General features: G+C 50.7%; 2 protein-coding genes across 11 annotated transcripts in view; one reads left to right on the top strand and one right to left on the bottom strand.

Annotated features, from left to right (window-relative positions):
- Positions 1-20,488, bottom strand: NR1H3 (nuclear receptor subfamily 1 group H member 3). Of its 9 annotated transcripts, XM_063728117.1 has the most exons (11): positions 11,382-11,411; positions 10,978-11,111; positions 9,846-9,925; positions 9,126-9,314; positions 8,425-8,691; positions 7,673-7,881; positions 7,396-7,575; positions 7,104-7,203; positions 757-870; positions 428-522; positions 1-233 (listed from the first exon to the last, which is right to left on the bottom strand). In XM_063728117.1, the coding sequence occupies exons 3-11, from the start codon at positions 9,886-9,888 to the stop codon at positions 87-89; spliced, it is 1,344 nt and encodes a 447-aa protein (XP_063584187.1). In that variant the 5' UTR covers positions 9,889-9,925; positions 10,978-11,111; positions 11,382-11,411; the 3' UTR covers positions 1-86. The 9 variants fall into 9 exon arrangements, with proteins under 9 accessions (XP_063584187.1, XP_009244678.1, XP_009244679.1 ...); XM_009246403.3 differs by lacking the exons at positions 10,978-11,111; positions 11,382-11,411 and adding an exon at positions 20,293-20,397; XM_009246404.3 differs by lacking the exon at positions 10,978-11,111 and having other exon boundaries at positions 11,382-11,454.
- ACP2 (acid phosphatase 2, lysosomal) overlaps positions 20,474-20,771 on the top strand; it is a 9,767-nt gene continuing 9,469 nt past the window's right edge. Inside the window, exon 1 of one of the 2 annotated variants that reach the window (XM_054523837.2) lies at positions 20,474-20,616. In XM_054523837.2, coding sequence (XP_054379812.1) covers positions 20,503-20,616 — 114 coding nt within the window. In that variant the 5' untranslated portion in view covers positions 20,474-20,502. 2 annotated transcript variants of the gene reach the window in all.

Here is a 20,771-nt window from a genome sequence, read left to right on the forward strand (position 1 = left end):
CCTTCTCAGTCTGTTCCACTTCTAGGAGGCAGCCATCAGGCCTCAGCCATCCAGCCAAGAAAACAGAAAATATGGGGGCAGAACAGTCATTCGTGCACATCCCAGATCTCAGAGAGCAGCGGTGGGAGCTTTTTGTCCTGCAGACGCAGTGCAAACACTTGCTCTGAGTGGACGCTGCTCAGGGTCCGGAGGCTCACCAGTTTCATTAGCATCCGTGGGAACATCAGTCGGTCCTGGGGAAAGGAGAGAGACAAGCACAGCTTTTGCCTGTTCCCAGGGAAGCGGGGCAAGGGTAGGAGAGTTGTGTGAGAGGTGAATTTTCTGCACACCATGCAGTCAGAGAGAAATTCTTGAAGGGAAAGTAGGTATGTCAAGGAATGGGCCTGTGTGTGGGAAGGAGGAAAAGGGGCACCATGGGGAGACTCACATGGGGATGGTGGATGGAGACGTAGGCATGCAGGGCTTCCACATATGTGTGCTGCAGCCTCTCTACCTGGAGCTGGTCCTGCACGTTGGGCCGGTCTATAGGTCACCAAGAGAGTTGAGGAACAGATCTGGCCAGGGTCCAGTTCCATACCCCAAATTGCAACCAAAATATAGAGACATGCTCCAGCCAAGCTCTCTCATCCTAAAATAACACAGCAAATGCCTCCACCCTCCCAAGCCACCACCCCCCTCCCCCCACCGATTCCTGTGGGACCTGCAGCCCTCCTTGGTGTAAGTCTCTTGCTGTTTCCCATTACCCCTCCTCCACACCTGCAGAGAAGATGCTGATAGCAATGAGTAAAGCAAACTCGGCATCATTGAGTTGCAGCTCATTCATGGCCCTGGAGAACTCGAAGATGGGGTTGATGAATTCCACTTGCAGCCCTGGGGAGGAAGAAGGGAGGCTGACGCATGCAGCAGGAGCAGCAGGAACTTTCTTCTCTCCTCACCTTAGGGAACTACTAGGAACTCACTAAGAAGTTTACTGAGGCCGGGCACAGTGGCTCACGCCTGTAATCCCAGCACTTTCGGAGGCTGAGGCGGGCGGATCACCTGAGGTCAGGAGTTCGAGAAAAGCCTGGCCAACATGGTGAAACCCCATCTGTACTAAAAACACAAAAACTAGCCAGGTGTGGTGGCAGGTGCCTGTAATCCCAGCTACTTGGGAGGCTGAGGCAGGAGAATTGCTTGAACACGGGAGGCGGAGGTTGCAGTGACCCAAGATCGCACTACTGCACTCCAGCCTGGGCGACAGAGCGAGACTCCGTCAAAAAAAAAAAAAAAGGTCTACAAGGCTTTGCTGTGTAACTTTGAGCAAATGTCTTAACCCCTCTAAGCCTCATCTATGAAATGGGAATCATATCTGAACCCATCTCAGAAAATTGTTGGTATGGTTCAATGACAAAGTATGCAGAGCACTTAGCGCTGTGTCTGGCACACAAGAGGTGCTGAATTAAATAATAATTCTGGTATTCTTGTTTTTTTTCTTTGAGACAGGGTCTTGTTCTGTCACCCAGACTGGAGTGCAGTGGCACAATCACAGCTCACTGCAGCCTCAACCTCCCGGGCGCAAGCCATCCTCCTACTTCAGCCTCCCTAGTAGCTGGGACTACAGGTGCATACCATCACACCTAGCTAATTCTTATATTTTTTGTTGTGACAGGATTTCACCATGTTGCCCAGGCTGGTCTCGAACTCCTGGACTCAAGAAATCCACCCGCCTCGCCCTCCCAAAGTGCTGGGATTACAGGCACCAGACACCATCACCTGCCAATTCTGTCATTAAAATTCTTGAGGGCTCCACATTTCTAGAAATAGAGGCAACTCTTATTTTTGTTTATAAAGAATCCTTTTTCAGCAGGGCATGGCGGTTCATGCCTGTAATCCCAGCATTTTGGGAGGCCGAGGCAGGGGGATCACCTGAGGTCAGGAGTTCGAGACCGGCCTGGCCAACATGGCAAAACCCCGTCTCTACTGAAAATACAAAAATTAGCTGGGTGTGGTGGTGCACTCGTGTAATTCCAGCTACTTAGGAGGCTGAGGCAGAAGAATTGCTTGAATCTGGGAGGTGGAGGTTGCAGTGAGCCAAGATCACGCCACTGCACTCCAGCCTGGATGACAGAGCGAAACTCCATCTCAAAAAAAAAAAAAAAAAAGAAAAAAGAAAAAGAAAAAAGGCCGGATGTGGTGGCTTATCACTGTAATCCCAGCACTTCAGGAGGCCAAGGCAGATGGATTGCCTGAGCTCAGGAGTTCGAGACCAGCCTGGCCAACATGGCAAAACCCCGTCTCTACTGAAAATACAAAAATTAGCTGGGCGTGGTGGTGCACTCGTGTAATTCCAGCTACTTAGGAGGCTGAGGCAGGAGAATTGCTTGAATCTGGGAGGCGGAGGTTGCAGTGAGCCAAGATCACGCCACTGCACTCCAGCCTGGATGACAGAGCGAAACTCCATCTCAAAAAAAAAAAAAAAGAAAAAAGAAAAAGAAAAAAGGCCGGATGTGGTGGCTTATCGCTGTAATCCCAGCACTTCAGGAGGCCAAGGCAGATGGATTGCCTGAGCTCAGGAGTTTGAGACCAGCCTGGGCAACACAGTGAAACCCGGTCTCTACTAAAAATACAAAAATTAACTGGGCGTGGTGGCACACCTGTAGTCCCAGCTACTCGGGAGGCTGAGCAGGTGAATTGCTTGAACCTGGGAGGTGGAGGTTGCAGTGAGCCGAGATTGTTCTACTTGCACTCCAGCCTGGGCGACAGAGCAAGACTCCGGCTCAAAAAAAAAAAAAAAATCGTTTTTCAGCAAGGCACGGTGGCTCACACCTGTAGTCCCAGCTACTCAAGGAGGATCACTTGAGCCCAGAAGGTTGAGGCTGCATTGAGCCATGATTGATCACACCACTGCATTCAGCCTGGGCGACAGAGACCCTGTTTCAAAGACAAAAAAAAAAAACTCGTTTTTCACTGGCATTGGCCTTACTTATTTGAACACTAGAGATACATTTCATGTATCACATCCTCTAGGGAATATTGCAATATGGGTGAGGATGTGGATTTTGGTGCCAGACTGCCTGGGGTTGAGTCCTGGCTCTACCACTTACACGGCAGTGTGACCTTGTGTAAGTTATTTAACCTCTCTGGGCTTTGGTTTTCCCATCTGTAAAATGGGAATAATAATAGTACCTATCTCATAAATATGTGGCACATATGGTAACTACCACATAAGTGTTTGTAAAATAAATATTTTTTTTTTTTGAGACGGAGTCTTGCTCTGTTGCCAGGCTAGAGTGCAGTAGCATGATCTCAGCTCATTGCAAGCTCTGCCTCCCGGGTTCAAGTGATTCTCCTGCCTCAGCCTCTTGAGTAGCTGGGACTACTGGCGCATGTCACCACGCTCAGCTAATTTTTGTATTTTTAGTAGAGACAGGATTTCACCATGTTGGCCAGGATGGTCTCAATCTCTTGACCTCGTGATCCCCCTGCCTCGGCCTCCCAAAATACTGGGATTACAGGCATGAGCCACCGCGCCTGGCCAATAAATAATACGTTTTTCTTGGAAACAGTCTTCCTGCTGAGAAGACTAAAATGCAACAAAACATGAGCTAAAGTCATGATACCTAGAGAATATGTCTCTCATACACATTGTCAAAATCTCTGCACCCTACACAGCTCCCCAGACTTTGTCAGATTTCTTTTAGCAACCATCTGCTACACTTTTCCATTCAAGGCTTCTTGGTGAGTCACTTCCTGTACTTTCACCCTGATGTTTATCAAGTGTTGTGTGTTAGTCCATTTAATGGGCAGGCCCCATTTTCTTTTTCTTTTTTCTTTTTTTTTGAGATGGAGTCTTGCTCTGTCACCCAGGCTGGAGTGCAGTGGCGCGATCTCAGCTCACTGCAACCTCAGCCTTCTGGGTTCAAGCAATTCTCCTGCCTCAGCCTCCCGAGTAGCTGGGACCACAGGTGTGCACCACCACGCCCAGCTAATTTTTGTTATTTTCAGTAGAGATGGGGTTTCGCCATATCGGCCAGGCTGGACTCGAACTCCTGACCTCAGGTGATCCGCCTGCCTCGGCCTCCCAAAGTCCTGGGATTTCAGGTGTAAGTCACCAAGCCCGGCGGCAAGCCCCATTTTCTAAAGCATTTCTTGGTGAGGTTTTGAGCCCCAAAGTGTGGCAAACAGCCCCCTTTATACAGAAATTAAGAGGAGGTTCTATAGTTAGCTAATGCACCTGTGAGGGTCTGCTGATGCCCATGGAATGAACACCTCAAATGTGCTCAGTCCATGTCACCAGTTATCTACTGCATGCAGTAAATAGTAGCGGATAGAGAGGGGAGGAGACTTGACAAACAGAGCTCCTGTTCCTTCTCCCCAAGACCTCACTCATGAAATGAGAAATGAAAGGCAAGCATGATTACTTCAAAACTGCTTGTATAAATAAATCTATAAATAGGTGCAGATTCAGATAGCATGAGTCTACGAGTGCCAAAGGAATACAAAGATCTTAGAACTGGGCAGGGTTCCACAAGGAGGATATTCTGAAGGAGGGGAGAGCCACGGTTAAGAAGGTCTGAGATAATAACCATCGAGGAAAAAGTGGTTTGGAAGGGCGGGGCAAGGCTGGGCTTTAAAGCTGGATAAAGTCATTAAATCACCCCATTAGGTATCAATACATTCAGGCAGCACACCAGTTACTATAGAAGGCAAAAGGTGCCAACATAGCCCTATTATGCCCTACAGCGAAGAGTGGCCTTCCTAGAAAGCTCACTGGGTGGGCCTGTGTTGGGAGAGCAAGAGGCACGTGAGCTGGCCTGAGTTATCAGAAACCAGGGAAGGCTTGATGACTGGCCTGGCCACAGATCTACCAGCCCTGAGAATGGAGTCAGGGCATCAGCCATATTTTATAGCCCCACTCATCCAGTCATTAAGCTACTTGGTTTCCTGCTGAAGCTCAATTCCAGTCCCTCCAAAACTCCCTCAGCCTCCCATCCTTTCCCAGGCCAGTTCTCATGACATAAACATTATCAATAGTTGAATATGAAGAAACCCTTCTGCGTAGCTCCCAAGCGAGCATCAGATAGAGAGCCGCAGACTGAACTAATTTTTGGAGAAAATACTTCAGATGTAGGATGGGGATGGAAGCATTCGCTCTTATTGTACATCTCCTCTGGGCATGTTTGCCATGCCATGGTTCCGGTTCATCAGAAAGTGCAATTGAAAAAGAGTAGGGGAGGGGCCTGGAGCAGTGGCTCATGGCTGTAATCCCAGGACTTTGGGAGGCCGAGGCAGGCGGATTGCCTGAGCTCAGGAGTTCAGGACCAGCCTGGGCAAAACAGTGAAACCCCATCTCTACTAAAAATACAGAAGTTAGCTGAGCGTAGCGGCACGCGCCTGTAGTCCCAGCTACTCAGGAGGCTGAGGCAGGGGAATCGTTTGAACCTGGGAGGCAGAAGTTGCAGTGAGCCAAGATCGCGCCACTGCACTCCAGCCTGGCAACAGAGTGAGACTCCATCTCAAAAAAAAGAAAAAAAAGAAAAAAAAAGAAAAAGAGTAGGGGAGGCTGGGTGTGGTGGCTCATGCCTGTAATCCCAGCACTTTGGGAGGCTGAGGTGGGTGGATCACTTGAGCTCAGGAGTTTGAGACCATTTCGAGACCAGCCTGGGCAACATGGCGAAACCCAGTCTCTACAAAAAAATATAAAAATTAGCCTGGCATGGTGGTGCATGCCTGTAGTCCCACCTACTTGGGGGCTGTGGCAGGAGAATTACTGGAGCCCAGGTGGTTGAGGCTGCAGTGAGCCACGTTCATGCCACTGCACTTCAGCCTGCGTGACAGAGCAAGAACTTATCTCAAAAAAAAAAAAAAAAGTAGGGGAAATCAGCCCCCATGATCCCCAAAGAGCACAGGTGAGGAAGATTTGTTCACTTTTTGACTACTAAAAAGTTCAGTGCAGTGAGTTTCAAACTTTTTTTCAAGCTGTAAAATCTGCAAGCAAAATACTATGTAGCAGTGCAATATATAATGCAGATTTAAATGGAGCTTCTTGTTTGGCTAAAGGAAAGATGAAGGACATTCCTGTGCCTCCCTGTTCTCTTCCAAGGTGCCATTCCATATATTTCTCAGGTTCCTTGAAATACAGTTTGAAAACCACTGACCTAAAGCAACAGAGGACAGGGGTCTATCTGGAGCAGCTGAGAGAAGCCTATCAGCATTCCAATTTTCCATCTTCAAAAAACAAGGGAGCCTTCCCTTACCAGCCACCCAAACATTGGGCCTTTGGCTCTGTAGTTACTATGGGCCTCTGACAAAAAGCACCAGTCCTGGCCAGGTTCAGTGGCTCATGCGTGTAATTCCAGCATTTTGGGAGGCTGAGGCACATGGATCACTTAAGGTCAGGAGTTCAAGACCAGCCTGGTCAACATGGTAAAACCCTGTCTCTACTAAAAATACAAAAATTAGCTGGGCATGGTGGTGCACCTAATCCCAGCTACTTGAGAAGCTGAGGCAGGAGAATTGCTTGAACCCAGGAGGCGGAGGTTGTAGTGAGCCAAGATCATGCCACTGCTCTCCTGCTTGGGTGACAGAGCAAACTCTGTCTAAAAAAAATAAATGAAACAAAAAAAAAGTCCTTGGCCGGGCATGGTGGGTGGCTCACGCCTGTAATCCCAGCACTTTGGGAGTCAGAGGCAGGAGGATCACTTGAGGCCAGGAGTTTGGGACCAGCCTGGGCAACATAGTGAGACTCCATCTCAATTTTTTTTTTTTTTTTTTTTTTTTTTTTTTGTCGCCCAGGCTGGAGTACAGTGGTGCGATCTCGGCTCACTGCAACCTCCACCTCCCGGATTCAAGCGATTCTCCTGCCTCGGTCTCCCAAGTAGCTGGGGCTACAGGCACGTGCCACCATGCCTGACTAATTTTTTGTATTTTCAGTAGAGACAGCGTTTCACCGTTGTTAGCCAGGATGGTCTCGATCTACTGACCCGGTGATCTGCCCACCTCGGCCTCCCAAAGTGCTGGGATTACAGGCATGAGCCACCACACCTGGCCCTCAATTTTTAAAAATAAAAAATAAGAAGCATCCGTCCATCCAACCCCAATCCCTATGTGATCTCAGTTCTCACCTGCTTTGGCAAAGTCTTCCCGGTTATAACTGAAATCCTTGAGGAAGGTGATACTCTCACTCCCAGGGTTGTACCTCCGAGATGTCTCCAGAAGCATCACCTGCACACAAGCAGCAAACCTCAAACGGGGACGAGGAGGGTTGGTCTTGGAGCATGGCCCCTTCCAGGGAGGCCGATTCCCCTCATCCCTGCTTCCCAGCAGATTTGGCTCTCCCAACTCGATGTCTGGAGGCCCCTCCCACAGATAATCCCACTCTGCTTCTCCCTTCATCCCTTGCCCCTCTCCAGCCACCTCGATCGCAGAGGTCTTCAGCAGGGCAATCTGGTCCTCCCGGCTGAGCTGCAGGAAGCCGGGTAGCTGTTTAGCAAAGTCAACTATCTCCTGCACAGAGACGATGGCCAGCTCAGTGAAGTGGGCAAAGCGCTGCTGACGGGCCTCCCGGCTATGGGGATCTGGTGCCATGGGCCAAGGCTACCCAGGAGGGAAAAGGCAAAGCGCTTTGAGTTGGACATCAAGAAGCCCACTGGTGATCTGGGTGCAGCCGCCTCTCCCCAGGTGTGTCAAGTACCGTGACTCGAAGTCGGTCAGAAAAGGAGCGCTGGTTACACTGTTGCTGGGCAGCAACCAGCTTCTCGATCATGCCCAGTTGCTCCGGGCTGAGCTGGGGCAGGATTTGGGGGGGTGAGGAAGCCCTGGGGGGCAGGGATGTGGCATGAGCCTGTTCCTCCTCTTGCCGCTTCAGTTTCTTCAGGCGGATCTGTTCTTCTGACAGGACACCTAAGGACAGGGCCAAATATGAGGAAGGGAGCAGACGGGGAGACAGGCAGCAAGGATGAGGCAAAGGGGGTGGTTTGGGGCTCCAGAAAAGCAGACAGCACTGGGTAAAGGCAAGAAGATTTTTTTTTTTTTTTTTGAAACAGAGTCTCACACTCGCTCAGGCTGGAGTGCAGTGGCGTGATCTTGGCTCACCGCAACCTCCACCCCCCGGGTTCAAGTGATTCTTCTGCCTCAGCCTCTCGAGTAGCTGGGATTACAGGCGCTCACCACCACGCCCGGCTAATTTTTGTATTTTTAGTAGAGTCGGGATTTCACTATGTTGGCCAGGCTGGTCTCGGACTTCTGACCTCAGGTGATCCACCCGCTTCGACCTCCCAAAGTGCTGGGATTACAGCCATGAGCCACCGCGCCCGGTCAAGAAAGACACTGTAATCCATACTTAGGGATCAGTTAGCCCCTGCAAGTTCAGGCACCTTTCTTGGGTCACACCCTGGCCCCCTCTTTCCCCTCAGCCTCTTCCCCACTCCAGCCCCAGAAACTCACACTCCTCCCGCATGCCAGCCTGGCGGCATTTGCGAAGCCGACACTCCTGGCACTTGCGACGCATATAGGTATCCATGGGGCAGTGGCCGCCACTGTGGCAGACGTAGCGCGCTCCCTTGATGACGCTGCGGCGGAAGAATCCCTTGCAGCCCTCGCAGCTCAGAACATTGTAGTGGAAGCCAGAGGCCTTGTCCCCACACACGCTGCATAGCTCGTTCCCCAGCATTTTGGGGGCTGGCCCCTTTTTCCGCTTTAGTGGACGGATCTCTGGATACAGGAAAGTGCTTCAATGCTCTCCCCCGAGGAAAAACTTCATGTTCTCCCTGACTCAGCCACTGCCCTGGGCACTCAGTGACCTTCATTCCCTTCATTATACAAACTCCAGTCTCTCTTTTATGAGAAGAGTAGCCCTCATTTGCCAAGTGCCATTATGTTCTAGGTACTATATGAGCCTTTTATATGCACTGATCCTTACGACAACCATAATTTTTATTTCCATTTTATAAACAAGGAAAGTGAGGCTCAGAAAGGCCTAAAGTAGAGACAAAATTCACACTTAGATCAGTCAGATTTAGTTAGCGCTAAAGCCTTTGAACTTAACCATGAGATTATACATAAAGTAAAAACCCCCAAGGAACCTCTTCCAGATCCAGGACCTGGAATCTGGACCCCTACCTCCTCCAAACCCTGAAGCTCCTCACCTGTGGGTTCTGAAGGGGGCTCTGCCCTGGTGAGCAGGGCTGTGGGCTCTGCAGCCTCCAGCCCCACCCCTGCAGTACCCCCGGCAGAGTGGGGCATCCTGGCTTCCTCTCTGAGGATGCAGCTGCTGCCTCCCTGGGCCTGGCTGCTTGCATCCTGTGCGCCTGGCTTCCACAGCTCCACCGCAGAGTCTGATCTCCAAAAGAGAGGCACAAGGGGGTCTCAAGCCCCATCCCGGCTCCACGGCCCAGCGTCCTAGCTGGGAAACTGCAAACTTATCCCCACCCTTAGAGGGCAGCAAAGTCCCAGCTCAGGCTTTGGGACCCTAGAGTCTGTGTGGGCTCTAGCTAGGACTCGTCACTTGTAGTTTCTTACATCTCAAGACCTTACATGAAGATGTTAACCCTTGTCCCTTTGGGGGGCTGGGGTGTATGCATTTCAGAGATCAGATAAAACTCTTCAAAGCCAGAGCAGGGTAAGCACTCAGCTGGCCAACTCTCTAGCAGCAAATCCAGATTGGGGAGGACTGGGCGGGTGCCTGCAAGGGCCAGGCACTGGAACCAGGGGAGAGGTGATCTGGGCGGGAGGCAAGCACGACTAAGAACGACTCTGGACTGCTCTCTGGAGGAAGGAAGAAGGCAGGTAATGAAGGAGGCTGATTCCTACAGGAGGCGTGGAGCCTGCGGTCTGGGCTCAGGGGAAAGGGCTGGAATGAAGCTTACCAGGAGGAATGTCAGGCACAGGGGCCCCCAGCCACAAGGACATCTCTTCCTGGAGCCCTGGTCATTACCAAGGCACTGTCCTGCAGGAAGGACCCAGGTTATACTCTTCTAGAACTGGGCTCCTTTCTGGCCTCAGCTCCCTTCTCCACCTGATCCTCCCTTTTATCAATACCAACAATATCAGCTAACATTTACTTGCCATATATTAGCCTGTACTAAGGCTTTATTATATTACTATTATGTTTTTTAGAGACAGGTTCTCCCTATGTTGCCCAGGCTAGTCTAGGAACTCCTGGGCTCAAGTGATCCTCCCACCTGGGCCTCCCAAAGTGGGGGGATTATTGGAGTAAGCCACTGCGCCCAGCCTGTTATAAGGCTTTATGTGCTTTCCTCATAATATCTCTCTGAGGTCAAGACTATTAATTTTTTTTTTGAGATGGGGTCTCTCTATGTTGCCCAGGCTGGAACTCAGTGCTATTCACAGGTGCAATAATAGGACACTATCGCCTCAAACTACTGGGCTCAAGCAATCAGCTTTCAGCTTCCTGAGTACCTGAGATTATGGGTGCACGCTACTGCTCCCGCCTCAGGACTATTCTTAAACTCATTTTACAGATAAGCAAACTGAGGTTCAAAGAGATTAAGTAACTAGGGTCACACAGTTAGGTGGCGGTAGAGTCAAGACTCCAACCCTCCTCTGACTCCAAAGTCTGGGCTCCCAGCCACCGTGCCGGCCTTTCTCCCCCAAAGTCCCCTCCAGGCCAGCGGGGAATGTTTGGGTACATCTGCCCTGCTTCTCTCGGGCCCCTTCCCCCCTTCACTCCAACACTGAGGACAGCTCACTCCACCCAGTGAAACATGCTGCTTATTAGAGAACCTCGCTCGTGCCACTTTCCAGGGTCCCAGCACAAACCTGTCTCCAAGAATCTCCCCAATTCACATAGAGGACCTCCTCCCCCGAGCCTCTCATGAGTTATTCTGGGACCCAGAGTCCTGTTCCTGTCCCAAGCTTCCATCACCATCACCCCTCACTTCTCCCCAGAAACCCCCTTCTCAGATCCTTAGGACATTCCCCGACCCCACCCCAGATACACACACAGAGCCCCAGGCCACTGCTAAGGAGCAGACCCACCAAATCCCCAGGCCACCAGACTTCCTGGGTGGGCAGTCTCTGGAGCCCCCTTGCTGGGAGAAGAGGATGGTGCAGTTCCCTGTCCAGAGGTCTCGGTGGCCAGCCGGTGAGCTGGAGCTGAGCACAAGCGGGACCTGGAGCCCCAGGGAAGTAGCAATTTGGGGAAAGGCTGAGGGGAGGGACTGCCGAGGGGTCAGGCCACCCCTCCTTCCTGCCTGACGACCACAGCCCTCCCCTCTTCACCCCCGCCCACAGGGCAGCTTCTCCACCAGGCTGGCTCCTCCCCAGCCGGCCACCCCCTCTCCCGCCACTCCCGCCCCTCCTGCCCCCCTACTCCCGCCCAAAACAGTGGCATTTCCCTGCAGACCGGCCAAGTTCCATGTCTCTCCCCTTCCTCTCCTTACCCAGCGCTCTTAGCAGCTCTTGCAAAAGGACTGCCTCCCAGGAACCCCCACCCCAATCCCAGCAGCCTCCAGAATCGGTGTTCCCTCCCCTCCATAGGCACCTCGTGGAGCAAAGGTCCCAGCACGGCCCGGAATTGCGACACTGAGCCCCAGCCGGCTTTCCCAGCCTCCCTCCTCCTCCCTTGCCTCTGGGAAGAGGCCAAGAAGCTCTCCCCACTAGCCCCAGGCCTCAGCCAAGCTGGTAGAAATCCAGGGGTGGAGAGAGGCAGGTGCTGAGCCTTCCAGGGAGTTTCTGAAAGTGGGTGCCCTGCGGGGGCCACAGATAAGAGAGGAGGCCAGGAGAGCCTTTGATAGGAAATCTGCTATGAGCAATGGCAGGACTGGGATAGGGGTGGAGGTGGCAGAAGGAAGGCAGGCAACTCAGGTGGCAGCCCAGGATGGACCTGGGAAGGTATGCGGGTTGCCTCTTCTGGGGAACAACCCCATCTGAAGTGATGGCAGGCTCCAACCAGCAGCTACTGAGACTATAGTCATTCTTCCCACTCTGCTGCCTGGGGCATGAAATCCATCCCTGAAAGTAGACATCATATTTTATTGATTTCATCTCCCCGCAACACCCCTGAAACAGGGCTGGCATAGATGTGGCAACAGAGTAGGTACTGTGTTCCTATTTGTTGAATGAATAACAAGAAAAATATTATTCTCGGCCGGGCACGGTGGCTCACGCCTGTAATCCCAGCACTTTGAGAGGCCGAGGCGGGCGGATCACGAGGTCAGGAGATCAAGACCATCCTGGCTAACACGGTGAAACCCCATCTCTCCTAAAAATACAAAAAATTAGCTGGGCATGGTGGCGGGCGCCTGTAGTCCCAGCTACTCGGGAGGCTGAGACAGGAGAATGGCGTGAACCCGGGAGGCGGCGCTTGCAGTGAGCTGAGATTGCGCCACTGCACTCCCGCCTGAGCGACAGAGCGAGACTCTGTCTCAAAAAAAAAAAAAAAAAAAGAAAAATATTATTCTCGTCTATCCCGTACTTGTTAGCCCTAGTCAATTTTTTTTATTATTCCTTTTCTTTTTTTTTTTTTTTTTTACCTTTTTTGAGGTCGGGTCTCACTATGTTGCCCAGGCTGGCTTCACACTCCTGGGCTCAAGCCATCCTCCCACCTCAACCTTCCAAAGTGCTAGGATTACAGGCACACGCCATCACAACTGCTGTAGTCAATTTCAACTCAGCATGTTGATTTAGCGTTCAGACTCTGGGCTCAGATTTTGGGTTCAAATCCTAAACCTCTTATTACCTATGTGATCTTGATTGAGCAAGTTACTTAATGTCTCTGAATCTTTGTTTCCCTATCTTTAAAATAAGAATAGTCGAGCCAGCAATGGTGTGTTGAAAAATAAATAGACCGGGCATGGTGGCTCACGCCTGTAATCCCAGCACTTTAGGAGGCCAAGGCGGGTGGATCACTTGAGGTCAGGAGTTCGAGACCAGCCTAGCCAACATGGTGAAACCCCGTCTCTACTAAAAATACAAAAGTTAGCCAGGCATGGTGATGCGGGTCTGTAATCCCAGCTACTCGGGAGGCTGAGGGAGGAGAATCACTTGAACCTGGGAGGTTGCAGTGAGCCGAGATCGTGCCACTGTACTCCAGCCTGGGTGACAGAGTGAGACTCCATCTCAAAAAAAAAAAAAAAAGAAAGAAAAGAAAAAGAAAGAAAGATAAATAAAATAGGGATAATAGTAATTTTTACTACACAAGGTTGTTGTGTTGTTGTGAGGTTGAAACTACAGATCATGCTGGGCGTGGTGGCTCATGCCTGTAATCCCAGCAGTTTGGGAGGCCAAGGCAGATGGATCACTTGAGGTCAGGAGTTCCAGACCAGCCTGGCCAACATGGTGAAACCCCATCACTACTAAAAATACAAAAAATTAGCCGGGTGTGATGGTGCATGCCTGTAATCCCAGCTACTCGGGAGGCTGAGGCAGGAGAATCGCTTGAACCCGGCAGGCGGAGGTTGCAATGACCTGAGATCGCGCCATTGCCCTCCAGCCCGGGCAACAACAGCAAAACTCCAAAAAAAAAAGAAGAAAGAAAGAGAGAGAGAGAGAAAGAAGGAAAGAAAGAAAGAGAGAGAGAGAGAAAGAAGGAAAGAAAGAAAGAAAGAAAGAAAGAAAGAAAGAAAGAAAGAAAGAAAAAGAGAAAGAAAGGGAAAGAAAGAAAAGAAAGAAAGAACAGATTCTATCACAACGTGTGGCATATAGTAAGTGTTCGAGAAATGGCACGAGTTATCATCACCCTCCCAGTTCTTTCAGCTATGGGTCTTCCTATTGCTTTAACCTGGTGGATTTTGAACTTTGTACTTGTTTCCATACACAGCACAAACCCTTCACTATCTTTTCTGGTCCTTAGAGCAGCCCTGGGAGGAAAGGAGGGTAAGTAACCTGAACTCCATTTGACAGAGAACACTGAAACTCATGTGAGGGCCTTTTCCAAGACCACACAGTTAGTGGCCTGGCTGGGATCAGAACCCGGATGTCCTCACTCCAGTCCCTTTGCTGTGTCAGAGTCCAGGACAATCTTGTCTTGTTGCGTCTTGGGCCAGTGAAGTGCTGGAATGGAAGCAGCCAGGGCTGGTGGGCTACAGGCGAGAGGCTGAGAACCCTGCAGATGCTCCAGTCCAGATGTGGGAGGCGAGCTGCTGAGGTTACTGCTGGTCATTCACCCCCTGCCCCATTCCCAGTTTCCTGCTCACCAGCTCTTCCTGTTTTGCTATGAACTCCAGTTCCCATGGGCCCCACATTAAAGCATAGAAGGACGGGGGCCAGGGCAAGCAGCCAAAGAGACTGAAACAGATGAACAGGGCACCAGGGAAGAGAACAGAGGAAACAGGGAAAGAGTGGACAGGGGGTGTGGATGGGACAGAAGGAACCAGATGAGAAAAAGATGAAGGCTGAGGCAGAAGAGGAGCCTGGTGAAAGATGAGAGGAAGCACAGGGTAGGAGAGGGGGAACAGGCGGGGGCTGGGGAGCAGAGTGTGAGAAGACAGCAGGCTGGGTGCTGTTGCAAAATCTGCCCATGTATTCATTTTCACATTTCAGAAAAGCCCCTGTGACACCCCCATCTCAGACTTCTGCCTCCAGCTTTTGCTTTTGTTCCCCCTCATCACAAGGTCGTCCCCTCCCAAGGCCCCCACCCTGGTCTGGGTATCTCTGAGTCACAAGCACAAGGCTCTCCATTCCTCTCGCATGTATTCCCTCTCTGATTTTCACAAGGCTCCAGCTGTCCTGGAAAAGCAGAAACCAGGGACTCTAGTCACTGAGAGACTGGCATTATTCTGTCCCAGCACCCACATCACCAGTCCAGCCCCCTCCTCTACCTCCCTGCTCCCAGAAGCTCCAGCCCAGCAGGGCAGTCAGAGATGTCCCTGAGGTGCCTGGTTTCAAGAAACTCAGGACCCAATGGTCTGGGGCCTGGTGCCCTATCTTCTGGGAGCTGGGAGAAGCCTCTTTCATCCACTTTGTTCTTCAACTCCCTCCCCTGACACCTAGTCTCCCCACAGGTGGCTTCCCAGGACCCAGGACCACACACGAGCCCCATCTTGCGGGGGGTGGGGGGTGGGCAGGCTAGCGTCAACTGCTGAAAAAGTAGGTCAGGGACCAACTCCCCCAAGCCAGGGAGTTGGCCTCAGTGTCATCTCCTGTTTAGGAGGAATTATAACCAGGACTTCAACTGCCAGAGCTGTCCTATGAGGTTACAGCTCAGAAACCCCAACCCTCATCCCTACAAAGAGGGAAAAGGAGAGGAAAATGGGAGAAGACCAAAACCTGTTGGCAGTATTTCCATGGAGTTTCTGGAGACCAACCACTGAGACTTGCTTCAAGCCAGGGCAAGCAGTGAAGTGATCAGCAGCTGGAATCACGTTCCCACTTTGGCAGACCCACCCCCGTGCCACAGTCCCACCAGCCTGCAGTTGTTAGGTCCAAAGTCCCCCAGTCCTGTGGGCCTCTTCTATGTTTCCTTGGCTCCTGCAGGAGGCAATGTCTCTGGGAACACACTCGGGGATCTACCAAGTCACATATCTGGTCCCCAGAACCTCCACAGGTTTCTTCTCACAGCAAGGAGAAACTTGAAGCAGAAACAGGAGCATTCACCAGCCATGGTCACAGGTAGTACTGGCTAACTCCCCTGAAAGTACTCATTCCCATGAAGCAGGCCATAGGGTAAGGTCTGCAGGGATGGACCAGGGCAACTGCTTCTTGTTCCCTCCTTCACTGTTCTGGAAGGGTGGAAAGTGTGGGGATCATCTTGCAGACCACTGCGTATCTACTCAAGTGACTTCTACCCAACCTTCCAATCACAACATAGAGAATAATCCAGAAACCCGGATTCCCAGACCTGAGTTCAGAGATGATACAGAAGGCAGAAAGGAAAGATGTGACATTTATTTCATCCCTACTACATACATTTATCTTTACATGCATTATTTCATTTATTCTCACAGTAAACTCTAGGAGATAGTTACTAGCAAGGGACAAATGTCAAATTTGAATACAGGTATAAGACTGGGTGTGGTGGCTCACACTTGTAATCCTAGCACTTTGGGAGGCCAAGAAGGGCAGATCACTTGAGTCCAGGAGTTTGAGATTAGCCTAGGCAACATGGTGAAACCTCACCTTTACAGAAAACACACACACACACACACACACACACACACCTAGGCAACATGGTGAAACCTCACCTTTACAGAAAACACACACACACACACACACACACACACACACACACACTAACCAGGCATGGTGGCATCTGCCTGTAGTCCCAGCTACTTGGGGAGCTGAGGTAGGAGGACTGTTGGAGCCCAGGAGGTTGAGGCTGCAGTGAACCATGATTGCACCACTGCACTCCAGCCTGGGTGACAGAGGGAGACTGTCTCAAAAAAAAAAAAAAAAAAAAAGAATATAAGTTTAGCTGATTCAAAAGTTCGAGTTCAAGCTCAAACAAACAAAAATCACAAATACACTCCATTATATAAAACTGCCGGCTGGGGCCGGGTGCAGTGGCTCACGCCTATAATCCCAGCACTTTGGGAGGCTGAGTGGGCGGATCACTAGGTCAGGAGATAGAGACCATCCTGGCTAACACGGTGAAACCCCGTCTCTAGTTAAAATACAAAAAAATTAGCCGGGCGTGGTGGCGGGTGCCTGTAGTCCCAGCTACTCAAGAGGCTGAGGCAGGAGAATGGCGTGAACCTGGGAGGCAGAGCTTGCAGTGAGCTGAGACTATGTCACTGCACTCCAGCCCGGGCGACAGTGGGAGACTCTGTCTCAAAAAAAAAAAAAAAACAGCCAGGTGGGTGTGGTGGCTCACACCTGTAATCCCAGCACTTTGGGAGGCCAAAACGGGTAGATCACCTGAGGTCAGGAGTTCGAGACCAGCCTGACCAACATGGAGAAACTCTGTCTCTACTAAAAATACAAAATTAGCCAGGCGTGGTGGCGCATGCCTGTAATCCCAGCTACTCGGGAGGCTGAGGCAGGAGAATCGCTTCAACCCGGGAGGCGCAGGTTGCCGTGAGCTGAGATCACGCCATTGCACTCCAGCCTGGGCAACAAGAGTAAAACTCCATCTCAAAAACAACAACAACAACAACAAAACAAAACAAAACAAAACAAAACAAAACAAAAACTGCCTCTTCAGATGGAAAAAAAATAGCGAACATACCTGGATTTAGGTTTGCTTCTGCTTCTTATTAGAATAAGGTAGTGGTTCCTGTCCTCACCTTCAGAGATTCTGATTTATTTGATCTGAGATAGGCCCATGTATCCATCTATCTACATGTGTTTTTTTTTTTGCTTTTTTTGCATCTGTAGTTAGGAACCAAAGTGTAAGAACCATAGAATCATCCGGCAGAAAATGCAAAAGCTGAAGGCAAAGGGGTGAAGAAACTAGGGCTCAGCTTCAGGCTGTACTATCTAGTTGCGCTATAATCCCCACCCTTCCTGGAATAGTTTCTCCCTATAAAAACTGAAATAATATCTGCTTCATCAATCCCTCCTACGTGAGATACTTGCATGCACAAAGAATATAGACATATTTGAGCAAGTGGGAAGAAAAGCAAAAGCTGAATTTGAGAGATAGCTGAAATTTGGTGAGCCAAAGATCTACACTCTGAAAGTACAATGGTCTGGCTAGTTTGCAAGGAGAGTAAGAGGCCTATGAAAACAAAACACTCAACTCCCTCCCCCCACCACTAATATGCAGCATTTTGCCAATTACCCAAGCCCCCTTTATTTTATTTTTGAGACAGAGTCTCGCTCTGTTGCCCAGGCTGGAGTGAAGTGGCACAATCTCGGCTCACTGCAGCCTCTGCCTCCCGGGTTCAAGTGATTCTCCTGTCTCAGCCTCCCCGGTAGCTGGGATTACAGGCACACGCCACCACGCCTGGCTAATTTTTGTATTTTTAGTAGAGATGGGGTTTCACCGTGGTGGCCAGGCTGGTCTCGAACTCCTGACCTCAGGTGATCCACCCGCCTCGTCCTCCCGAAGTGCTGGGATTACAGGTGTGAGCCATGTCTGGCCTCAGCCCCGTTTAGTCCTACTAATTTGAAAAGGTTTCCTTTGACAGATACCTCTTTATTGAAAGTATTTTGGGATCACCAATTACAGTTTAGTAATGCAGTTTGAGTAGCCTGCAAGAAGCAGCCCATTATAGACTATTTAACTGAAAGTCACAAAACCTGACTTTTTTTTTTTTTTGAGACGGAGTCTTGCTCTGTCGCCCAGACTGGGGTGCAGTGGCATGATCTCCACTCACTGCAAGCTCCGCCTGCCGGGTTCATGCCATTCTCCTGCCTCAGCCTCCCAAGTAGCTGGGACTACAGGCGCCCACCACCATGCCTGGCTAATTTTTTGTATTTTTAGTAGAGACGGGGTTTCACCATGTTAGCCAGGATGGTCTCGATCTCCTGACCTCGTGATCCGCTCGCCTCGGCCTCCCAAAGTGCTGGGATTACAGGCGTGAGCACGCACCCGGCCAAAACTTGACTTTTAATCCATTCTCAAACTGTGCCTATGCCCAAACTGTGAATTTGGACAAGTCACTTCCTCTCTTTAGGTTTGTTTCCTAAGCTGTAAAGAGGACTAGGTTAAATCAGGTATTCAGAGATGCTGATTTATGAAACCTGTAATAAATGGTCTTTGTGAACCATTTGGGATTATATGCAAAATTCCATGTGTGTGTTTATATGTGTGAACATTTTTCTGGAGGAGAGGTGCAAAATTTTCATGTGATTCATAAAGGGGCTTGTGATTAAATAAGAAGGTTAAGAACTGTTTGGCTACCCAGGCTTTGGCTCTTACTCTATTTGCTTCTTGGCCTCCTCCACGACAACTCTGGAAGCAAAGTTTAAATCCTGAAGTATATATAAATAATTGAATCTGGAGTCCTAGGGCAAAATAAGGACAGATAATTTTGATCTTTTTTTTCTTTTTTTTTTTTGAGACACAGTCTTGCTCTGTCATCTAGACTGGAGTGTAGTTGCACCATCATGGCTCACTGCAGCCTCAACCTCCTGGGCTCAAGGTGATCCTCCCACCTCAGCCTCCTGAGGAGCTAGGATCACAGGTGTGTGCCACCACACCCAGCTAATTTTTAAACTTTTTTTTTTGGTAGAGAGGAGATCTTCCTAAGCTGCTCAGGCTGGTCTCGAACTCCTGGGCTCAAGCAATCTTCCCACCCTGGCCTCCCAAAGTGCTGGGATTACAAACTTGAGCCACCACACCAAGCCTAATCAGGTTTTTTTTTTGTTGTTTTGAGACAGTCTCACTCTGTCGCCCAGGCTGGAGTGCAGTGGCGTGATCTCAGCTCACTGCAACCTCCGATTTCCGAGTTCAAGCGATTCTCCTGCGTCAGCCTCCGGAGTAGCTGGGATTACAGGAGCACGCCACCACACCTGGCTAATTTTTTTTTTTTGTATTTTTAGTAGAGACGGGGTTTCGCCACGTTGACCAGGCCGGTCTCGAACTCCTGACCTCAGGTGATCTGCCTGCCTCGGCCTCTCAAAGTGCTGGGATTACAGGTGAGCCACGGCGCCCAGGCCAAGCCTGATCAGTTTTGTTTCCCAAAGATCTGAGGAGATTTGCTTCCAGTAGGCAGATCTGAATCAAAGCATCCCCAGGACGTATGATCTGACCTTCTGCAACTTCTGCAACCGTCACAAGAGTCACAAAGTCCTGAGGCCAAACTGGCTGCACCTGAATCCTAATGGTCAATGCCAAGAGGGCCATTGATTCTGTGGAAACGCCACCTACTCCCACTTTATGATATGCGCCTGTCCCTTACCTCAAAATACCTCCCCACTGGTCTGAAATTCCTCCCCCAGGGATTCAGTGCTTTGGGTCTGGAAAGTCTGAACATCCTGTGCAAACCAACTCCTTTGGGAAGAGACATGACGTCTTGACTCTAAAACTTGGAAGTGGAGGGGAGGGAGGACAGGAAAAGGACTGGAAGGGAAAGTGAGAGGGCTACTGAAGCTTTGTGCGGTGCAGGAAAGGTAGGCTAGACTGGGGCAACTTCAAGGACACACGGAGTCCAAAGAGTTGTTTACATACTGTGCCCTGCACCCCAAGCAAAACGTCTCCTAGAGAACAGGGCCAGGGCTCAATCTCCCCACAAAGGCAGGGGCGTAGAGAGAAGCGACCTCTACTTTCCCATCCCTCGCCTCAATTCTGCACCCGATCTAGCTATGGGGTCAAGCCTGGAGGGGACGCTGGCTCTCCAGACATGGTCCCGCCCACTGCAAGCGCCACCTTGGTAAGGGATTTCTCCGAGCAGAGGCAAACGCGAACTTATGGCCTTCTTTATCAAGATGAGGTCTTCGAGCCCTGTCTGCCGCGCCAGGTCGCGTTACCTTCTTACGCTCCTCCGCCACAGCCAGACCGCAACCCTCCTGCACGCAATCCCACCGAGATTGCGCCTTTTCCCCGCACCCCAGCTCGTCCCTAAGTAAGATGGCGGCGAACGCACTTCCGGCGTGTGTCCTTACGGGTGCGTCCGGGCGGCTGCTTGCAGGTGCCACCCAGCGGGTTCCAGCTTTTTTGCTGCATAGATTACAACGGTGATGGCGGGCAAGCGGTCCGGCTGGAGCCGGGCGGCTCTCCTCCAGCTCCTTCTCGGCGTGAACCTGGTGGTGATGCCGCCCACCCAGGCCCGGAGTCTGCGCTTCGTTACCTTGGTAATGAGAGATGGGGTCACCAAAGAGTTCCCTGAAGCTAGAAGGGCAAAGGCCAGCTGGTGGGGGTCGAGGATCTCGGGAAGGAACAGCTGGTTTAGGAGGGGACGACTGGCCTGGGTAGTTGGGAGGCTGGATTCAGGATTGACGTGGAGCCC

Source organism: Pongo abelii, chromosome 9, assembly GCF_028885655.2.
Source record: "Pongo abelii isolate AG06213 chromosome 9, NHGRI_mPonAbe1-v2.0_pri, whole genome shotgun sequence".
Lineage (NCBI taxonomy): Eukaryota > Metazoa > Chordata > Mammalia > Primates > Hominidae > Pongo > Pongo abelii.